Source organism: Polypterus senegalus, chromosome 6 (genome assembly GCF_016835505.1).
Source record: "Polypterus senegalus isolate Bchr_013 chromosome 6, ASM1683550v1, whole genome shotgun sequence".
Taxonomy (NCBI): Eukaryota; Metazoa; Chordata; class Cladistia; order Polypteriformes; family Polypteridae; genus Polypterus; species Polypterus senegalus.
Genome location: NC_053159.1, coordinates 129752859 through 129773068, shown reverse-complemented (window position 1 = coordinate 129773068; position 20210 = coordinate 129752859). Strand labels below are relative to the sequence as shown.

General features: G+C 44.2%; 1 protein-coding gene across 2 annotated transcripts in view; it reads left to right on the top strand.

Annotated features, from left to right (window-relative positions):
• ankrd13b (ankyrin repeat domain 13B) overlaps positions 1-20210 on the top strand; it is a 167731-nt gene that overhangs the window by 128823 nt on the left and 18698 nt on the right. For both annotated transcript variants that reach the window (XM_039757189.1, XM_039757190.1), the window contains exons 6-12: positions 1-120; positions 2682-2748; positions 3287-3368; positions 6102-6166; positions 8884-9014; positions 9636-9793; positions 13295-13447. The exon at positions 1-120 is cut by the window's left edge and continues 70 nt beyond it. In XM_039757189.1, the coding sequence (XP_039613123.1) occupies positions 1-120; positions 2682-2748; positions 3287-3368; positions 6102-6166; positions 8884-9014; positions 9636-9793; positions 13295-13447 (776 nt within the window). The remainder of the gene's footprint in view (positions 121-2681; positions 2749-3286; positions 3369-6101; positions 6167-8883; positions 9015-9635; positions 9794-13294; positions 13448-20210) is intronic.

Genomic DNA, 20210 nt, shown 5'->3' with positions numbered 1-20210 from the left:
TGAACATGACCGAGAAGCCCTACTGAGTACTGTACAGCCTTCTGATGATCAAGTGACCAGTCGTCTGACTGCTGCAGTGGTCACTACCCAACTGGACACGAAGAACATTTCATTTGAGAGGTAAAGCTCTGCTATCACAGACTTCTATTTGACACAGCATGGACCAGCCATTGTCCAAATGTCCGGTCAATTTGCTGTTCCATTGCAAGAGCTAAATTCAAGGCCGCAATATTTTCTCCATTTATCAAAGAAGCATGCCATACGGACCTACCTTTCTAGTGTGGAAAGCATGCTTAACAAAAGTGTAGTTGCCCCTTTCTAGATGGAGGTACACTGCTTTACCGTTCTGCTCTTTTTTGGAAGGTCTGCTGTGTGGAGAAATAGATTTTTGGAAGCTCTGCTTTGCTCTTGTAGTGACTAACTGAGAGTTATGCAGGGAGAACAGTGCATTTTCTGAATGTAACAGCACTCAGGCGTACAGTGCATCCGGAAAGTATTCACAGTGTATCACTTTTTCCACATTTTGTTATGTTACAGCCTTATTCCAAAATGGATTAAATTCATTTTTTTCCTCAGAATTCTACACACAACACCCCAATGACAGCGTGAAAAAAGTTTACTTGAGGTTTTTTGCAAATTTATTAAAAATAAAGTGATGCGCTGTGAATACTTTCCAGATGCACTGTACATTTTCTCAGGATCTGCCCCACCCACCATACTGTACATACATGAGTAGGTGTCTGCTTTATTGTGACTCAACGGCAATTTTAAACTGTTTCCCAGGCAACCCCAACCAAACATGGATGCAATGCCCCCTTTCAGGTTAAACTCATTCTCTCATCTTGTATGTGCAGTCAGTGCCCCATCCCCCAGCCTACCACCCTTTTTTCCTGAGCCACTCTGTCGTCCTGCCCCGGCCCCCCCAGATGCACCAAAGAGCATCTCTGTAAATATTTCATATCCTGCAAACTAAAAATAAATGAAACACGGTTCCAGGCAGTGTGATGTCGTATCCTAGTGCTGTGGTTCGCAGCACAGCCATTAGAGATCTACATGTACCCAACCACCACCCCCACTAGCACCATACCATTTCCCTTGCTTCTCCCCTCTCAGTGGATCTGAGATGTATTATAAATAATGTAAAGCCCTGCCTTTTATGCTCATTTCATTTCCCTTTCTTGGGTTTGTGATGAGCTACTGTGTGGTGGGGGAGTGGGGGCAGCTCATTTAGATCTGTCATTTAACATCAAAACCTTGAAATGAACTGACATAAACAAGCTGCTAGAAAATGGCTGTAAAGATAATGAGAAAGCGATTGAGCTGGGGAAGGAGATTACATTTCTTATATGGATGGATTCCACCATGGCGGGTTTGCTTCCTGGCATATGTGGCAGCCTTATTCATTTTTAAGGAATGTAAAGTTGCTGCCACTTAATACAAAATGATGTGATCTGTCAAGACTGATAAACAACCCATTCCTGATAAAGGTATAAGTGATACATTGCAAAAGTCTTTCCAATTCTTGGAATGAAATTTTAAAAGGGCCCACAAATCTCCCAAAGAAGTGCCCACGGAGGCTCCTGTGTTTCGGTCAAACCCACATGCTTGTTTAGAGCTCAGTCCTCACTAACATGATCCATCAATCCTTCACTAAATCCACTTGTTACACTTCAAGGTTGCATGGGCTAGAGCTACATCATTTAATACAAAGACAAACAGTCCTGAATATGGAGCCACTTCGCTGCAGGACAAACCTTAGTCATACAGTAAGAAATTAGATTAACCAGATTTAACATTTGAGGGATGTTGGAGAATAACCTAAACAGAGAACAGAAAGAACATGACAGTTTTCCTGGGAGAAGGAGAGGCGAGCTTTTAAACTGTGGCTTCTGTAACCGTGAGAAACCGTGAGCAGCAATACTTGTTGTTGCAACCTTGCTACCCCTCACTTACAAGATATTTGCAAAATTTTCCAGATGGCGCTTTTGGTTTTTGGTTACTGTTACAGACCTGACAGTCGGATAGACAAGGTGCCCTTGAGAGCACTTTACTGCTACATGGATCCATTTCTGATTTTCTCAGAAAAGAAGCACATTGAATGTATGGTCACAGAGGCCATTCCAATGTCTCATCAATGGTCACAGTTAACTCTGATTCAAAAAAGAATATAGACATCCTCAGTGAATCAGTTCTGACCAAAATAAAAGCACCAGACAGCATATTCACTTGCTTCCCCTGGAGGCCAGGAGGAGAATCAGTGTGTGGCAGCAGGCACCTAGGTAGGCTGTGATCTGCCTGTTTTCTGCATAAAATCCAACATTACCATCAATCTATCCATCCATTTTCAGAACCCATTTGTTGAGGCAAAAATCTTTAACAATATACATGGGTACATGCATGGCTGGAACCAACCACATTCACACAACTAAGATCACTCTGATTAGAGTTACCAGTCAACTGAATGCTGCAGTGTTGGAGAAAACCTTCAGGAATATGCAGGAAAAAAAAGTCAAGAAGATGTAACTTGAAGACAATCACACTGATGCCATCAGACAATGGGGTCAGGTTTTATCCAGGGTCTCATGTAATGTAAAGAGCGGGCAAAGTACAAGTTAAGCTGCTCATTGTCTGGAAGCCACTCACTCTCTTACTTTTACTCTATTTAACTCACTCTCTTGTAGGAACAAGACTGGAATACTTGGCTGGAGAAGTGAGAAAACAGAGCTGGTCAATGGATATGAGACTAAGGTTTATTTGTTGTTCTTTCTTTTTATAGGCAATGATTATAAAATGTACAGTTATTCTGTTGTTCAGTTCAACATGTTATTCAAACTTAAGAGACATTGTACAGTAAACAGCAATAGGATCACTTCTGTTTACCACCTTTAGTTTGTTTAATCAGTTTAATTTTAAAGGATTTGTAGAACACTTCCAGTCTGTACCACCAGGCGTAAGCATTTGTGTTAATGAGGCATAGTTGATTGTTAAACCCCCTTTTCGTTTTTAGTTTGGACACTACCTTGGCTTGTTTGTGATATGGCATTAGGGTTCTTTTGCCTTGCTAATTTAAGTTTCTGCTTGAAGATTATTATCTATCCTGTGTTTCTTGCAACATTTGTTTAACATCTCTGCTCACCATGCTCTGATTCAGGCACACAGTTGAAACTATATAATTCACAGTCTCTGTTCAGGGAGGTGACAGGGACGCAGCATACAACGAGGAACACTGCTGCATTTGCTTGAATGCTACTCCGTTAACAACATTGTATCCTTTCTCTGTCAACAGGTATATGGGGCCTCAAATGTAGAACTTATCACACGGACCCGAACAGATCACCTCTCTGACCAGCACAAAAACAAAATCAAAGGTACCTAAAAGGGGTGAAGATCTGATGGAGGATATGGCAGTGTACATATTTAACTTGCATATATATACTAAGCAAGAAGGTGGGGCTGAATGTATGAAACTCATCGGTTTAAAGGACTTGTCCAACCACACAGCAGGCTTTGTCATTATATATGTGCACTGAGAGAAACACAGACGAACGCCTGAAAATAGGCATGGCACACATACAATTTATAAACTTAAAAAATAACCACATGCTTTGCTGCACAAATTATATACATATGTAAGTACATGCAATCTCACATTCATTTGCATAGACACATGTGCATAAAAATCAGTACTAGCGACTAGGAGCCCGATCGAATCAGGCTACAAATTCTACGTTTATGAAATCCATACTTTCTCTGCAAAGAATTATTTGTTTTTTTAAGTCCTTGAAATGATTTTATCATGGCACTGATCTATGCTTAAAATAGACCTTTTCGGCCGATGTAATGAAGAGCTTCCTGTTTAAATGGAGCTGCGAGACGTGAACTCAGCTCTTTGGCGCACCTCAATTTTCAAAACAAACCGTATTTTATGACTCTAATCAGAGTCGGAGTAATAATTATGTTGGCGTGTTCATTTTAGATCTGAGATCGGCTAAAATTTAAACAATGACCACTGTTAATACCCAGCCATCATTATTCAGTTTGGAGTGTCGGAGGACGGATGCCAAAACTGAACTGCCCAAAGATAGATTTCGACGTACCAAGCAAATGCCAATACATTCTAAATTACTTACGGTTCCTGAGCTGTCGAAGGGTTTAAGTCAGTCGACGATGTTAGTCCTGGAAAGTACGCCCCACCAAACCAACGTTCCAAAAACAACCGAACTTACTGTTATCTGCTCAAACCAACACCGACTTACTAAACTCGGCCGCCCAGCGGCGTCACTGAAGCTTTCGAACATTCTGAGCCAATCATGCAATACTGCATCCGCGTTTGCCACGTTATGTTCTAACTACAGAGGTAGAGTCCCATTGCATGGTTCTAACTTGTATTCAGTCAAAGTATTGACGCGAACACCATACATACGGATTGTATCAAATTATATATGAGGATACATGTACATCCCAAAATACGCAAAGGCATGCATTCATGCAGATGTGCCCACTACCACCCTTACACCTCTGTATTTATAAACATATTCAAAAGTGGAACATATACACACAGAAAGTAGTACACACCTTAATATTACAATATTACCATATTAAGATAGACATGTAAACATTTGTATGCATACACATACATAATTATAGGTACATAAAAGCATGTGGGGACAAGGTTCTCCCCATGTCTGGATGGATTTTCCCCTGGGTATTTCTCTTTTTCAAATCTCCGTAGATAAGCCTATTAGGTCAACTGGTAATTCTAAAATGGCCCCATGCGAGTACTGGTATTTTCATTAATGAACCCTGCTGTGGTCTTACACCCAATACATGTTTGGGTTTCACCTCTTGCACCTGATAGGCTCCTGCCTTCTGCAGTCCTGAAATGGATAAAACAGGATTTTGAATGTGATGAGTTAGGATGTTAGGTTACGTGAATAAAAGCATATGCACCTAGCGTCACCGCTACAGCTGTGCACACATATACTGTCAGGGATGCCAGGGGCGACGACCCGGCCGGAGCGCCCTGAAGGACCGGAAGAGGGTCTACGCCCGCCCTGGATCACGTGGGGGCCACCACCCTAGTTGCTTTGGGGGCCACGGGTAGAGGGCTTGGAAGCCCAACCCTTTAGGGGCCCGTGGTCACCGCCAGGGGGCGCCCCGATGCCTTTGGAGCCCTGGACCTCAGCACTTCTGCCACACCAGGAAGTGCTGGGGGGAAGAGAAGAAGGGACACCCGGAGAGCTTCCGGGAGGACAGACGGCACTTCCGCCACACAGGGGAGTGTCGGTGGGTGATTGCCAGAATTCACCGGGAGCACATCCGGGTGCTAATAAAATGGGCCGCCTCCCTTCATTCGAGGCTGGAGTCGGGTGGAGCAGGACAAGGCAAGAGAAGAGAGAGTAGAGGCGGCCCGAAGAAAGGTGTTGTGTGGCCAGGACTTTGGGGGATTTGTGTGCACTGACTTTTGTAAATAGTTGTAAATAAACGTGTGGTGGTGACTTTGCAACATGTCTGCCTGTCTGTGTCCGGGCCACGTTCACAATACATTACATCCAAATTTAATTTAAACTTGCCTCTCTATCAGCTGCTCTGAAACCCACCCAGACCGACGCAAAGATGAACAGAAATGGGGAAAAAAAGCTTCTGTAGGATTTAGGTGACTGATTTTCTAATTGTCTCTGTCTATCTTTGGTTTTTCTTATAAGGCCATTTTGAAATGCTCTGTCACATAAAGTGAGACACACAATGGCCAGGAGTTTATTAACTGGTCATTGTTTTGAATAATCTGAAGGCAAAGACAAAGACAAATACTACCACCTCTGGAGAGACACTAACAGGGTATTTGGGAACTGAGCTGTATTTACACACCCTTAAGTGGTTCTTTGTGCTGGACAATAAAGCCTCTGCAGGAGACTAGCATGCTGTGGTCAGGAGGTTAATATGACAGTCCAGGAGCTTCTAAACCTAAAGTTACAGAAAAAGGGATAATAATTAGTTCAATTTATTTTGAATTTTCACCAGTTCAGCATGTGTGGTAGGAAGATGCTGAGGACAGAAATCACTGAGCACTTATAACTTCTTCATTTTTCTTTCTTTTGTAGGCAGTAAAACTCCATTGCAGTCCTTCCTTGGCATTGCCGAACAGCACATTGGACCAAATAATGGAGTGAGTTGGATTGTACATGGCAAGGGAGGGTTGGGTCAAAGGCTTCCATAAAGCCTAAGGTATATATAAATGAATAAATAGGTAAATACATTCATCATGCTACAACTGCAGGAAGATACTTTGGCCATCTCATCATCTCATGCTTTCCAGCTTTTACACAGCAAGAGTCTGTGGAATTCTTTGTATAGCTGTTAAGTACAAAGTCCACTTCATTCATTTAGTTCGGTTGTGATACTCAAACACCCAGAACACATCTACTCTCTTGAATACAAACACTAGAGGTGAAACCCAACCTTTCTATTATTGCTCCAGTTCCAGGTGGAAACACAAGCTGTGCTGCACACTTAAGATCTCTGAGCTGAAAACTAAATGTTATGACTGCCATGTTAGATTCTGACCCTGAAATGGATTAAGCGTTTTTAAAAATATTATTTGTATTGGTGACATAGTCCTGTTGCTTATAACTCCACAGTCTGGGGTTCAGATCCTGGACTTCCCACTGGAGATATGTTATCTGTGTGTCCATATGGGATTTCACGAATTCCTCGCAAATCCCAGAAAAGTGAAGATCAGAGTGAATGGTAACGTGTAATTGACCAAAGTGATGCTGCCAGAATGAACTTTGACTCACCCTGACTCTCTTCTGGAATAAGTGGGATTTAAAAAATAAATGACTGTGTGTTACTGCCCTCTGGAGGTAAAACTGAAGTTGTGCATTATTCTTTCGTTTAAAGATCAGATTTTGTACAGTTCCACTAATCACATTCCTACCAGCCATCAAGTCTAGGGCTCATCACCACCCTCTGGTGGTACAATACAAACCACATGACAATTTTCTGAACTCTCTTAGATCTTTACAGTGCTAAGGAGAAATGCAGCCTATCTAGACAGGAACCAAACCAGCAAAGACTGCCAGTCTTTCTCAGAAAACACTAATGTAATCATTCACTCACACTCATACACTCTAGCTTGGCCCATTTACCGATACCAGTAAATAACACAGGTGGCATAGTGGTGAAATGGTAGCACTTCTACCTCACAGTAAGGGTTCATGTCCCGGGTCCTCCCTGTGTGGAGTTTGCTTGTTCTCCCCATGTCTGCTTGGATTTCCTCCAGGTGCCCCAGTTTCCTCCCACAGTCCTAAGACATGCAGGTTAGGTGGATTGGCAATACCCTTATGTGTGGTGGGGGAGTAGGTATGTGTATTTGTGTGTTTGCCCTGCAACGGACTGATGCACTGTCCAGAGTTTGTTCCTGCCTTGCACCCTGTGCTAGTTGAGATAGACTCCAGCACCCCCGTGACCCTGTTCAGGACTAAGTAAGTTAGAAAATGACAGTCAACAACACTCATTTTTTTGAGAAGGAGAATAAACACTCTCCAGATTGTCAGGGACCAGGCCAGGAGTCAAACATGCTCTGCTCATTTAACATGACACACATAACATGTCTCCTGGAAGGCCAGTTCTTGTTGTCTGTACATTGAAATGCATATTCTACTTGCCGTCTCTCCTCCAATGAAGGTAAAACCAAGCATACTCCGGATTTCCTCCCCCTATTGGTTAAAAACAAACATGACAGCACAGTTGCAGTTGTCCACACATCTTCATAGAGTGTGGGTTATTTTGTACTCAAAACCTGCCAGTGTCATAGATATGGCTAGTAAGGCCTACAACTGTTTCTCAACGGGCAGCATATGGCTACTAATTGTCAGTCCTCTGATTTTTGAGTTAGACATTATCCAGTTTCTTCCTTTGGTAGTAGGTAATTTACTTGGAAGCTGTTGTTGAAGACATAGTGTGTGTGAGTGTGTGTTTTACTTCTGCGAACAGTTATATTTAACTATCCTTTGCTCAATGTGGCAAATTCAGTGTCATTTACACGTATGACTGTCACATAATGCTGGCTATAAAAAGCTAATAATAAAAGCAATCAAGTAGACTGAGAAGTGCTATCACACTCCTGCACAAGATAAGTCACATATTTTCAGCACAATAGACTCAGAACTTGAATTAAAAATTTTAAAACCACAGAGAAACCTGAAAGACAAGATATTTATCAAGTCTCATACAGCAAAGAGGCAAAGGTGATGACTTGTTTCTGATGAACAGGCCGGTTGAAGTGAAAAGCAGCACTAAAGCGTACCTATTATTTACACAACCGACACTTAGAATGAAACAGAGAAACAATAAGCAAATTTTACATTATAGCATCCCATTCATTGTGAATCTTGTGTTGTTTTTTGAAATTAGAGTTCAGGCAGGTGAAGTGAGCACCTCCAAGTGAGAAAGTGATAAGATGTTCAGTGACCATAACCCCTTATTTGTTTCTGCCATTGAACCCTCTAGCAGCAAGATACAAAATCAGCTTTATTTAAATCTCCATGTCAGCACTCTTTTGTGCACCACCTAGTGGCTAGATGTGCTGTTGCTTAAACAATAACATGAATTATTGTCCTCTGCTCCTGGAAGGAATCGGTTGATATTGAATCCTGCGCCCATGGGGTTTCCATTTAGATGTCCTTGCTACTCTTTGTAATCAAACCCCTTCGTGTTGAGAGGCACAGTCTGTTTTATTCAGCGCCCCACACAAACACTACTGTACCTCTGGATCATCTAGTAGTGAAATACAAACTATAATAATTTTAATTATTTTAAAACGCGGTGCTGAGGGAACCTTACCTTGAAAGCTCATCCTCCTTTTTGCCTTTGACACTTTAGACACTGATCACCCAGACAAGTAGCCACACTAATCCTACAGCCATCACCGCTGAAGAGTACTTCAATCCCTCATTCGAATTGGGGACTCGGGACATTGGCCATCCAATGGAACTCACTACGAAGACACAAAGGTAAGGGTATCAAACACAGAAATTTAACTACAAGAAGGTTAATAAATAACAGGCATGTGATCTGAGTGTGCCAGGGAGAATCAATTATAGAAAGACAAGGATGGAGGGCATAAGTGTGTTGAAGCTGACTTTATGTATTAGGGGACCACACTCATCTGCCCTACAGTTGCTGCTAACTACCTTGTTAATACACTGCAATTCAGTTCAATATAATTTCAAGTCATTTCCCACTAAAGCACTACCTTTATTCCAGCTGCAGCAACAGGTTGCATTCATCTTCCTGTGGTGCCCTTTGACCTAGGAGACATGGGTGCCCCACCAGACTGTTCAGTACTGAAAACTAATCAGATGTTTACATTGCAATGGACATGTACCTTGCCAGGTCAACTGACCTACTAAATGCAAAATAGATTTTCAGAGCAGCTATTGCACAGAGCTTGTCATCTTCACACACCATTGACACCCAGGATTATCCCCCCCCCTTAGTATTTTTCTCTGCACTTCTGATTCTCATCTTCCCTCTAAATTTAACAGCTACATAGTCATGTGTTGTTTGTGTTCCAGATTCACCAGAAAGGAAATCATTTTCTAAATCTGAAGGTCTCTCTCTGTTCCTCTTAGGTTCAAAGCAAAACTGTGGCTCTGTGAGGATCACCCTCTGTCACTGTGTGAGCAGGTGGCCCCTATCATTGACCTCATGGCAATTAGCAATGCCCTCTTTGCAAAGCTGCAGGACTTCATAACATTACGGCTCCCTCCTGGGTTCCCAGTCAAGATAGGTAAGAGCACATAATGTTGCTTCTGACTACAGGATACTGGAAACTTGGGGTGATGCACAACTTCACAGCTGTCTGGCACAAAGTCGTAACATTGGATCTAGCTAGATAACCCATGACACTCTTCATTTTTGGAGCACCTGTGTGCTGTGTGTGTATCTAGAATATGTGACTTTCTTTGACTGTTATAAAGTTATTATTGAGCCTGTAATCTTGATATTTAGAATGTCAGTTGGGAAAAATGTATGAAAAAAATGTATTGATGAGTGAATGAAGACATTAGTTTTTAGTATTCTCTCATTATATGTTGCGGAGTGGGGGCTCTGAGGCTAGGGATTTGCACTGGCAATTGGAAGGTTGCTAGTTCGATTCCCGTAAATGCCAAAAGTGACTCTACTTCGTTGGGCCGTTAACTTGCAATTGCTCCGTCCTGGGTATGACGTTAATCTGCAGCCAACCTTGCATGTAGGCCCTCCAACCTACTGTGATGGGTAAAGTAGGTTTATGTGATTGTAGTCTATCTTATATAAAGACTGTGTTTACTATGAGGGCTCACCTTATTTAGGGTGTTAGCTCCAGTTTAGTCTTGAATGTTGACTCTTGGTCTTTGATCAGATTAAATCCTTAACAAAAAACATTTTCATTTAGAGTATCAGTGAATGTTGGCCTCTATTTGAATTATAGACTGGGTTTAGTTTTGAATGATGATTCATCCTCTTTAGGGTGTAAGGTCTCAGCTCAGCCCTGATTGTTGGATCTTGGTTTAACGTTATATCAGGCTTAGTATTAAGCATTGGACTGTAGTATGAGCCCAGATGTAATCCTTAATGAGACCTTTCTTATTTAGGGTATTAGGAGAGGTGTAGCTCTGAATATACAGTAGGTTTCATTTGGACAGCTAGATAAGATTTAGTTATGAATGATGAACCTATTTAGTATGTTAGATCAGGTTTAGTCACGTTAGATTGTTAGATTTTAGTGTTGGACTGGATTTAATCCTTAATCCGTGCTCTTCCTATGCAGAATAATAAACCAGGTTTAGTGCTGCATATAGGCATCTCTTAGACTGCTTGTCATGAAGTGGAGCCTCCAAAAAAGCAAAAAGGCTACGAGGCCCACATAAGCCTTCACAAGCCAGGCCAGGTCTCTTACACCTGCCTGGTTTAGGCTCCACTCCAAATGCTTTAAACTCCTAACCTCACAGGACTGCGTGCGTAAGGCCTAGCAGATCCAAAAAAGATTTAAGACTCAAAATGAGGCCCAGCAGTACAGTACAATCTTTTATCTCTTAAATAAATAAATAAATAATCCATAAAAACAGTGTGAAGATGAAGGCTAAAAACAGATATAATAAATAATCCAACAAACATCAATGGGGTTAAAAGTCACAGACAGTCCATAAAACCCATGAGCCCCAATAATTCCCTTTAAACCTGGTATCTTCTCCCCTTATCCTGTCCGAACCTTGCAGAAGTAGTATATGCCTGCTGACAGGTGCAGTTAACCTTCAAATCAGGGCTCTGGTCCCCATTGCTGGGGCATCTGCACCATGGAGAGCTTTGCTGAGCCACATATATGTCCCGCTGCCAGTCCCTTGGCCATACATCAGGCCGCTCCTACTCCCAGGTAAGCACTCAGTAGGAGCAATCCTTCCATAGCCTCCTGCCTCTACAGCGGCAAAGCTCACACCCAACCAATTTTCTCACTCCATTTTACACGGGCACTCACTTTCTTTTCTTTTTTTTTCTCCTCTCCTTTTAACATCATTCTCTCCTTTGTCTTTCTCTCTTCTCTGTCACTTTCAAGTCTATGTCAGCCCCCACCCCTCCTTCTGCGCAGGCTTCTTTTAAACTATACTCTCTCATTGGGTGCAGATACAACAAGCCACTTCCTCCAAAGTACAATTGAGGTGCCCGACTAATCTGCCTGCCTTCACACGTGTGCGGCGTGATCAGCCAAGTACTCCAATTAGCCATGGAGCAAACCTGCACCTGATTGGAGCCCTGCACACCATTATTTATTTAAAAAAACAGACCACTTATTACACTCCACAGAGCAAATGGGGCATTTAAGGAGTTGCCTAAAAAGTTACACGCAGTGAACAATTCCCAAAAACACAGCTTGACAATCAAAATCCTTATAATAGCAGCAGTAATAATCAGAAAAGCATAAAATCCAATACTCACAATTCACAATATCGATTACAATGATTCCCACTTGAACAGTCCATCTGCTTTCCCTTTAAAGGGCATCATCATTTCCATAAGTGACAATGCTTCATTCTGAACAAGAGCTCACCATATTTCAAGCACCCAGTTGGTTTTCAAATGTTGGATCTTTTAGTGTTAAATGAGATTTAATTGTTAGCATTTTGTTTAGAGCGTGAAACCGAGCATATGGGCTTCTTTTACACTAGGAGATCTACCCATGGATATGGGCTTGTTTTATTTAGAATGTTCTAATTAAATGTATTTAGGTCCAGTTTAGGCCTGCATATTGACACTTCTTAGACTTCAAAATTATTAAAGTTGATTTTATTTAGGGTATTAGGCCAAATTTATGCTAAAGTGTGGCATATTTATTATTAGATTAGAATTGACCCTTAATTTTGACTCTTTGCCCTGCAATGGACTGGCACCCTCTCCAGATGTTCATCCTGCCACTGTCTCCAGCTGCCCTCACGGACCCTCCCCTGTATAAACAGGTTAAGAAAATCTGTGGATGGATGCTGTCTCTTCTTATTTTGAGTTTTAGATTAGCTCATATTCAGAAGTAAATGTAGCCTAAGTGCAGAATATTAGATTAGGCAAAGTCTTGAATGAGACTGCATCCTATTTTGATTATTAGGCCATATCTAATGTACATTCTTCTTAATCAGGCAGCTAATTTTAAGAATATATTATTTAACCCTGGATGATTGATCCCCTATTGGATATTACTGTATTCATCCCAATTATATTGTGAATGTTGGATCTGTTCAGTTAGGACTTTAGTCTAAATTCTTATTGGTGGGTCTTCTGAAGCAGAATTAGTCCTAAATGTTGATTCTTCTTTAAGACTGTTAGTTCAGATTTATTCTTCTGTATAATTATTTACTGCAAACTCCTATACCACTTGAGTCTTGATTGACAGTTCTAAGTTGGACTAGGTTTATTCCAGTAGGCTCCTGTGATTTGGACTATTAGTCCTTGTGCTCACACTCTGTTTGGATGAGCTTTACCAAAGCATGTCCCTAACAAATTCAAAACGCTGTCACTTGTGACCAGTGGCTTGACTTTTTAATGAACATGATATCTTACTGGGATGAATGCCTCCATTGCTAAATGCAGTCTATACTTTTCTTTTCAAGATTCATAATAGAGAGATTTAACAATCTCTGCCAGTATAGAAACTCTATGCTAGAAAACTCATAAAGCTGGCTTCCACAAATAAGGTGACCCTCATGTAGATAATCACTACCTCTGTATTCCTGTTTTTAGTGACATGTGTCTCTGTCGCCCACAGAAATTCCAATCTATCATATCCTGAATGCTCGTATCACCTTTGGAAACCTCAATGGCTGTGATGAGGCCTCTAGCACTGTGCGTGCCAGCCCCAGTGGAGAAGCACCATCCCCTGGCAGTGACTCTTCCAGTGTCAGCAGCTCCAGCTCAATGAGTAAGAGGTCTCAGAAAGCACACTCATCACTTGTTCAACTCCCGCCACCCTCCACCCCCTCAGAAACTGCATACCCTAAATTCAACTTCTCCCAACTTCGAGCACATTATTGAAAACATTCATTGGCATCACAAATTGGTATAAGAGCATGTAGACCCTTTGATGCCAAAATGAGCTAGAGCCTCATGGACAATAAATACATTTTTTTTGCATTTTAAGTGTATTTTATATCAGTGAGTGGTTGTCCTTTAGCCCTACCTCAATAACCAGGTCCATTTTTAACATTATGCTCTTGCCTCCAGTGTAGGGTTGCCATATTAGAAAATGAGAAATATGGGACACTCTTAAAATCTCTCTCTATATTACTATCTATCTATATATTGTGACAGATCGTGGGCGCTATCGCTCCCTTGAACCCCTGTCCAAGACTACAGACACCAGATAAAAGTCCAAATGTTGACTTTATTAACACAGCTCAGTGCACAAAGCACCCTCTCCTCCACAATACTTATAAATACATACAATAATACACTCCACCACTCCCAGACGCGTTGCCCTCCTACCACCCAGCTCAGCTCGCCGTCTGGGAGCTGTCCCAGTCTTTTTATAGTCCCTGACCCGGAAGTGTTCCAATCCCCAGTTCATGTGATCCTTATCACTTCCGGGTCAGATAAAAAGTCCTTTTCTTTATCCCGGAAGTACGTCACTTCTGCTGTCACTCTGCCTATGACGCACCTCTGGGTTATAGGTTACATATGACTCTCTATGCCTCCCATGCAGCATCCTCTGTTGGCCCCTGGAGTATCCAGCAGGTTTGTAAGGGAAAACTCCATGGTCCATGATTCCCTGCTGGCATCCGGGGCACCTCCATGCTGCAGAGAGAGCTCCATCTTGCAGCCTGGGGGTATTGGCCGTGATAGACCACAATATTATATATATATATATATATATATATATATATATATATATATATTGTATATATGCCCCCTACACACCCAGACCAATATATTATATAAAAGTACAGGCATAAGTTAAAAAAATAAAGTAAGGATTTTAATGGGTTATGAGGAAAACAAAAGTAAAATCATTTGAAAATTATTTAATACAGACAACAGAGAAATATTATTAATTATTTAATACAGGCAGTTAGAAAAAAAGTGGGCCGTGGCAAGTAGTAACAACACACAGGACAGTACAGTACAAGGGACAAAATTATCAAATATGGGACATGTCCTGTATATAAGGGACGTCTGGTAACCCTACTCCAGTGGGATGTTTGTGAAGGTACCTCTGACAAGTCAGTACCCAGCTTTCTTCAAACCCACAAAGATCAATTCAAGTTGCAAGTCCATCACTGGGCACACTCAATCACACACCCACACTCAATTGTATGGTGTCCAATTTGGAGTAGCCAGAGAGGGAGTTTATTACAAAAATAAATAAAAAACAAACAGAAACTCCCTGGAGAATATACAGACTGCACAGACTACAGCTGTCAAATATCGCTCTTTGAATGTAACTCAAATACAGATAAAAAAATTCTTATTTGAAGGTTTGCTGACATTTCATTGTAAAAGAACAGTCCTTTAGTTTTCCTCTCATTCACACTTAGCTACCTCAACCAATACCTGTCTTTTGGGGGCTACTGGTTAAACACATAATTCCTATAACAAAGGCATCACGAAAAATAAGTATTAAGGCTATATGTGTTATGTTTTCGATGAAATTTGTAAAAGGAGAAAATAATTCCATTTAGTTGAATCCTGTAAATTATTCTTTAGCCACTGGACCTCTGCCACAGCACTCAACTGACACCCCTCTTTACAAATGATCAAATCTGGCTTTTCTAAACAGTTGATTTACCTTCCACAAGGTGCTTTTTTTATAAACTACTAGCTGATTACCCAGTGGCTTCACTCACTGAATGCAAGGGAAAAAAATAAAATGTAGTATATAAATTATTAAACAGTAAAAAATTAACATGTAAGAAGTAAAGATACATTGAGCAGTACTGGAGTGCTTTCGGGTGAAGTACATTCTAAAGGCGCTATAACACAACAGATAAGTAGCACTAACAGCAGCTTAAATATATTTGGATCATCTCTCGGTAGCAGATCCCTTGTGAAAGGCGCTACATGACCGCTGTGGTATCAAATATACATTTTCTATGCGATCCTGCAAATTTCTGCCTGACAACATTGCACTATGTGCCTGTGATTTAAGAGAAAAATGATTCTGAGAAATGTGAACGCTGCCCTTCCGTGCTTAACGGGCAGAAGGTCCAAACAAGTCCAAAACTTTACATGAAGAGGTCGGTATATCTTCTTAGATGTAAACACTCCATCGTCTTAAAAGAATTTATCACAAAAGCAACCTTGAATGTTGTGGGGTTTTAGTGACCCAAACTCACCTTAAGGGACAGTAAGTAGTCGTGAAGCACAATTTACCTAGAGAGTTTTGCTTCTATTGCAGCGATCACACTCATTCGCAAAGATTTACAGTATCCCAGGACCCGAGGCGTGACTTGAAGTGTCACAAACAGTGAGAGAAGAGAGGACAGTGCCCGAAACTGCGAAGCTCTCGACCCGGTGGAGGAGCCTGACATTCCACTCCTTTCAGTGTCCATTTTGTTGTTACGACCCCTCGCCGCGGAAGGCGGTGTCGTCTTCATATTGTTTACAGCTCGGCGCAGTTAAAAAGTAGAAAGACGCAAAGCTGTTTTCCTCGTCTCTTCTACTATCAAGTACTGCCAATAACAAAAAAAGGTTATAATGTGGCAGTTTCCATGACAGTCACGTGGACGAATAAATAAAACTTCTCTGTCAGAATGCGCCTGGTGGTGGAGGGCTCAGCGCTGAAGTCCAGAGAGGAGGGCTGGGAGAGGGCGACACAGGGCACACTTCTCTGGGATAGATTGGCGTGTTTGTGTTTACTTCTTTTCAATATCAGTAAAATAGCTCTCACACAAATAATAACAATTCGTAAAGATGATATAAACATGGCATCCACAAACGAAGTGATTAGTTCCTGTATTATAATATGTTCTGTGGTCATACGTAATTTCCTTTTCGCGTGGTCATACGTAATTTCCGTTTCAAACGTGAAAAGAATTTTATATATATATATTGTAAAGGACCGAGAGAGACAGTAGCAAGGGTTGGGGTTTTTCCGGCCCCGTATATTGTACAGATAAACAAAAAACAGGTCAAAATCATAAACTAAACAGTTCATATCGCGCGCCGACTCCTGGCGTCGCGCCATTTTATTGGGGAGGAGCCGGAAGTGGAGGAATGTCGGAAGGACCGCAAGGGAGGATGGGAAGGATGACGTCAGGGCAAGATGGCGGAGGAAGGGCGGAAGTATCGCACTGCGGTCATCCATGCCTATGGTGCAGGACGGTCTTTTTTCCTATGAGGAAGCAGAGGGAGAAAGTTAATACCCCACCATTCCCTGGCGGCGAGTGGTTTCCCAGGTGCTGTCGAATCAATCCGCGGCCTCCTACTCGCGGCGCGTGACACGATCCCCCCCTTAGCCCAGGACCGCCAGGTCGGGCGGACCTAACCGAGAGGTCGTGAATACGAGAGAGGGCATCGGCATTGGCCTGAAGGGTGCCCGCCGATAAGTGACAGTGAACTTATACGGCTGTAAGTCCAGGAACCACCTGGTGACCCGCGGATTCGACTCTTTGTGCAGGGACATCCACTGAAGTGCAGCGTGATCAGTCACCAGAGCGAACTCGCGACCCAGCAGGTAGTACCGGAGGTGGGTCACTGCCCACTTAATGGCCAAGGCCTCCCTCTCCACTGCCGCGTACCGGGGCTCCCCGCCATCAGTTTCCGCTAAGGTACATCACAGGGTGCTCGACACCATCGACGCTTTGGCTCAGCACGGCACCCAGGCCTGTGTCCGGCGCCGGTCTGGAGAATAAACGGAGCCCAAAATCGGGCGTCCGTAACACAGGTGCCGGCGTTAGGGCCTTCTTTAGGTCACTGAACGCTGTTCTGCTTTGTCGGTCCACACCACGATAGGGGCGCCCTTTTGTCAGGTCAGTCAAGGGTGCTGCTCTTCGAGAAACGGGAACAAACCGGCGGTAGTAACCGCAAGCCCCAAGAAAGCCTGCACCTGTTTCTTGGTACTCGGACGGGGCCATTCTAAGATGTCTTTCACTTTGGAGCTCTGTGGCCGCACCTGTCCTTGTCCCACGAGGTAGCCTAAATATTTGGCCTCCTTTAATCCAAAAACACTTCCGGGGTTTATGCGGAGGCCGGCTTTAGCCAGTGTTCGGAGGACAGCTGCGACCTGCAGTAGATGCTCCTCCCAGGTGCCGGAATAGATGACAACGCCATCCAGGTAGGCGGCACTATAGGACTGGTGAGGGCCAGCACTCTATCTACCAGACGTTGGAAGGTCGCCGGGCCCCGTGCAGCCCAAATGGGAGGACCTTGTACTGCCAGTGCCCGCTAGGGGTGCTAAAGGCCGTTTTCTCCTTTGCGGATGCCGTTAAAGGGAATTTGCCAATACCCTTTGTCATGTCAAGGGTAGTCAGATATCGAGCCGCACTCCAGCCGCCAAGGAGGTCGCCAATGCGGGCATGGGGTAGGCATCGAACTTGGAGATCTGATTCAGACGCCTAAAGTCATTACAGAACCTCCAGGAGCCGCCTGGCTTGGAGACGAGGACAATAGGGCTGGACCAGGGACTATGGCTCTCTTCAATTATGTCCATGTCCAACATACGTTTCACCTCCAGTTCGACCTCTGCGCTGCTTTGCCTCCGGAGTCGGTAGGGCCTCTCCCGGACGATTACCCCGGCTCCGTGACTATATCGGCTCAATCAGCGGTCCGCCGGGTGACTCGCCACTACCTCGGGATGGCTCGGAGTGTTTGGGCTAACTCCTGCCGCTGCTTGGGGTCAGCTCTTCACCGAGGTTAAGGGCAGTTGTGCTTGCTAAAAGGGAGAGTGACCTACGGAGCTGGGAAGCTCCTCTCTATCTCCAGGGCTTTAACAGGTTGACATGATAGATCCTCTCACTTTCGGTCGACGGTTGGGCTGTTTTACCAAATAGTCGACGAGTCCTTTCTCTCCTTAACCTCGTAAGGCCCTTGCCAGTGAGCGAGCAGCTTCGAGTGGGAGGTGGGGACGAGCACCATAACTCGGTCCCCCGGGCGGAACTCCCTGAGGACGGAGTTGCGGTTGTAACACCGGCCTGCGCTGCTTGCGCGCAGTCACGTGCTCTTTTAGGAGGGGCCTGATCTTTGTGAGTCGGTCGCAGTTGCGCCACGTACTCAAAATATTAGAGGAGGGAAGAGCCTCGGCCTCCCAGCCTTCTTTTAGGATGTCGAGGATTCCCCGGGGTTGTCGCCCGTATAGTAATTCAAAAGGGGAGAAGCCCGTAGAGGCCTGGGGTACCTCCCGGTAGGCAAAAAGCACGAGCGGGAGGAGCTGGTCCCAGTTCCTGCCGTCCGCGCTGACTACCTTGCGGAGCATCTGCTTAAGCGCCTGATTAAATCGCTCACCAACCCGCCAGTTTGCGGGTGATAGACTGACGCTTTCAGGTGCTTTATCTGCAGTAATTTGGCCACCTCCTTGAACGTATCCGAAGTGAAGGGCGTACCCTGGTCCGTGAGGACCTCCTTGGGTATGCCCCGCGTGAAAACAAGTTAACCAGTTCCCGTGCGATGCTTTTAGTATTAGCGGAGCGCAGGGGAACCGCCTCTGGGTACCGGGTGGCATAGTCCACCATGACTAGGATATACTTATGGCCACGGGTTGAGGGCTCCAGGGTCCCACCAAATCGACCCCTATCCTTTCAAAGGGGATGTCCACGAGGGGAATAGGGACTAGAGGAGCACGGTCCCTCCTAGGAATCTGGCGGGTCTGGCACCGGACAGGATTGACAGAACCGCCGACCTCCTCATTGATCCCAGGCCAGTAAAAGCGGAGCTTAATCCTCTCCAGTGTTTTTCGCCCCGAGGTGGGCCTAGGAGGTGAGCATGTGCCAACTCGCATATCTCCCGCCGGAAGGTACGCTGAATTAGCAACAACTTCGCACCTCGCCCTCATGGGTAGCCACCGGTACAACAGATCATTTCAAGGACAAAGAAGGGTTCCCGGTGTGGATCCGTCCGCTGTCGAGCTGTTAGGCAGAACAATCGCGTTCGGCAAAGCGCAGGGAGTCATCATTCCACTGCTCCCTCTTAAAGGAGGCCGGCGTGGACCGAAATTGATGGTCCAGGCCGCCGAGAGGGTCTTGGGGCCTGGGCCCGGGGAGAGTTCCTGGCTAGTCCCTTCTCCGCGGAATCTTCCGGGTCAAGGTCCGTAGCCACGTAAAGGTCCCCGAGACACCAGCGCCCATAGGGCCTGCCCTTGTGCACGGCGTGGAGGCCGCGGGAGGGTTGCCTTTTCCCCTCATGACAAGATCCAACGAGGCCCCGGAGCGCGAATGGCTTACCGCTGATTCTTTTAGACCAGTCTTGTCCCAGGATCACTGGGAAGGGGGTCAGGTAACACAGCGACCGCCATTTGATTGGTTCCCCTTCCAGGTAAGATAGCAGTGAGCGGAACGATATGACCTAGTCCCCCCATGTACACAGGTAACCAACAAATGTTGCTTTAACCACTGTTGCGGTAAGACGAAACGGCGAGCAACAATGGTAATGTTGCTGCCGGAATCAAACAAAGCCACCACGGCGCGCCCATTTAGCAACACCACTCCCGTGATTCGACTCGCCAAGGGATGCGGCGGGTACAATACCTCTCCGCT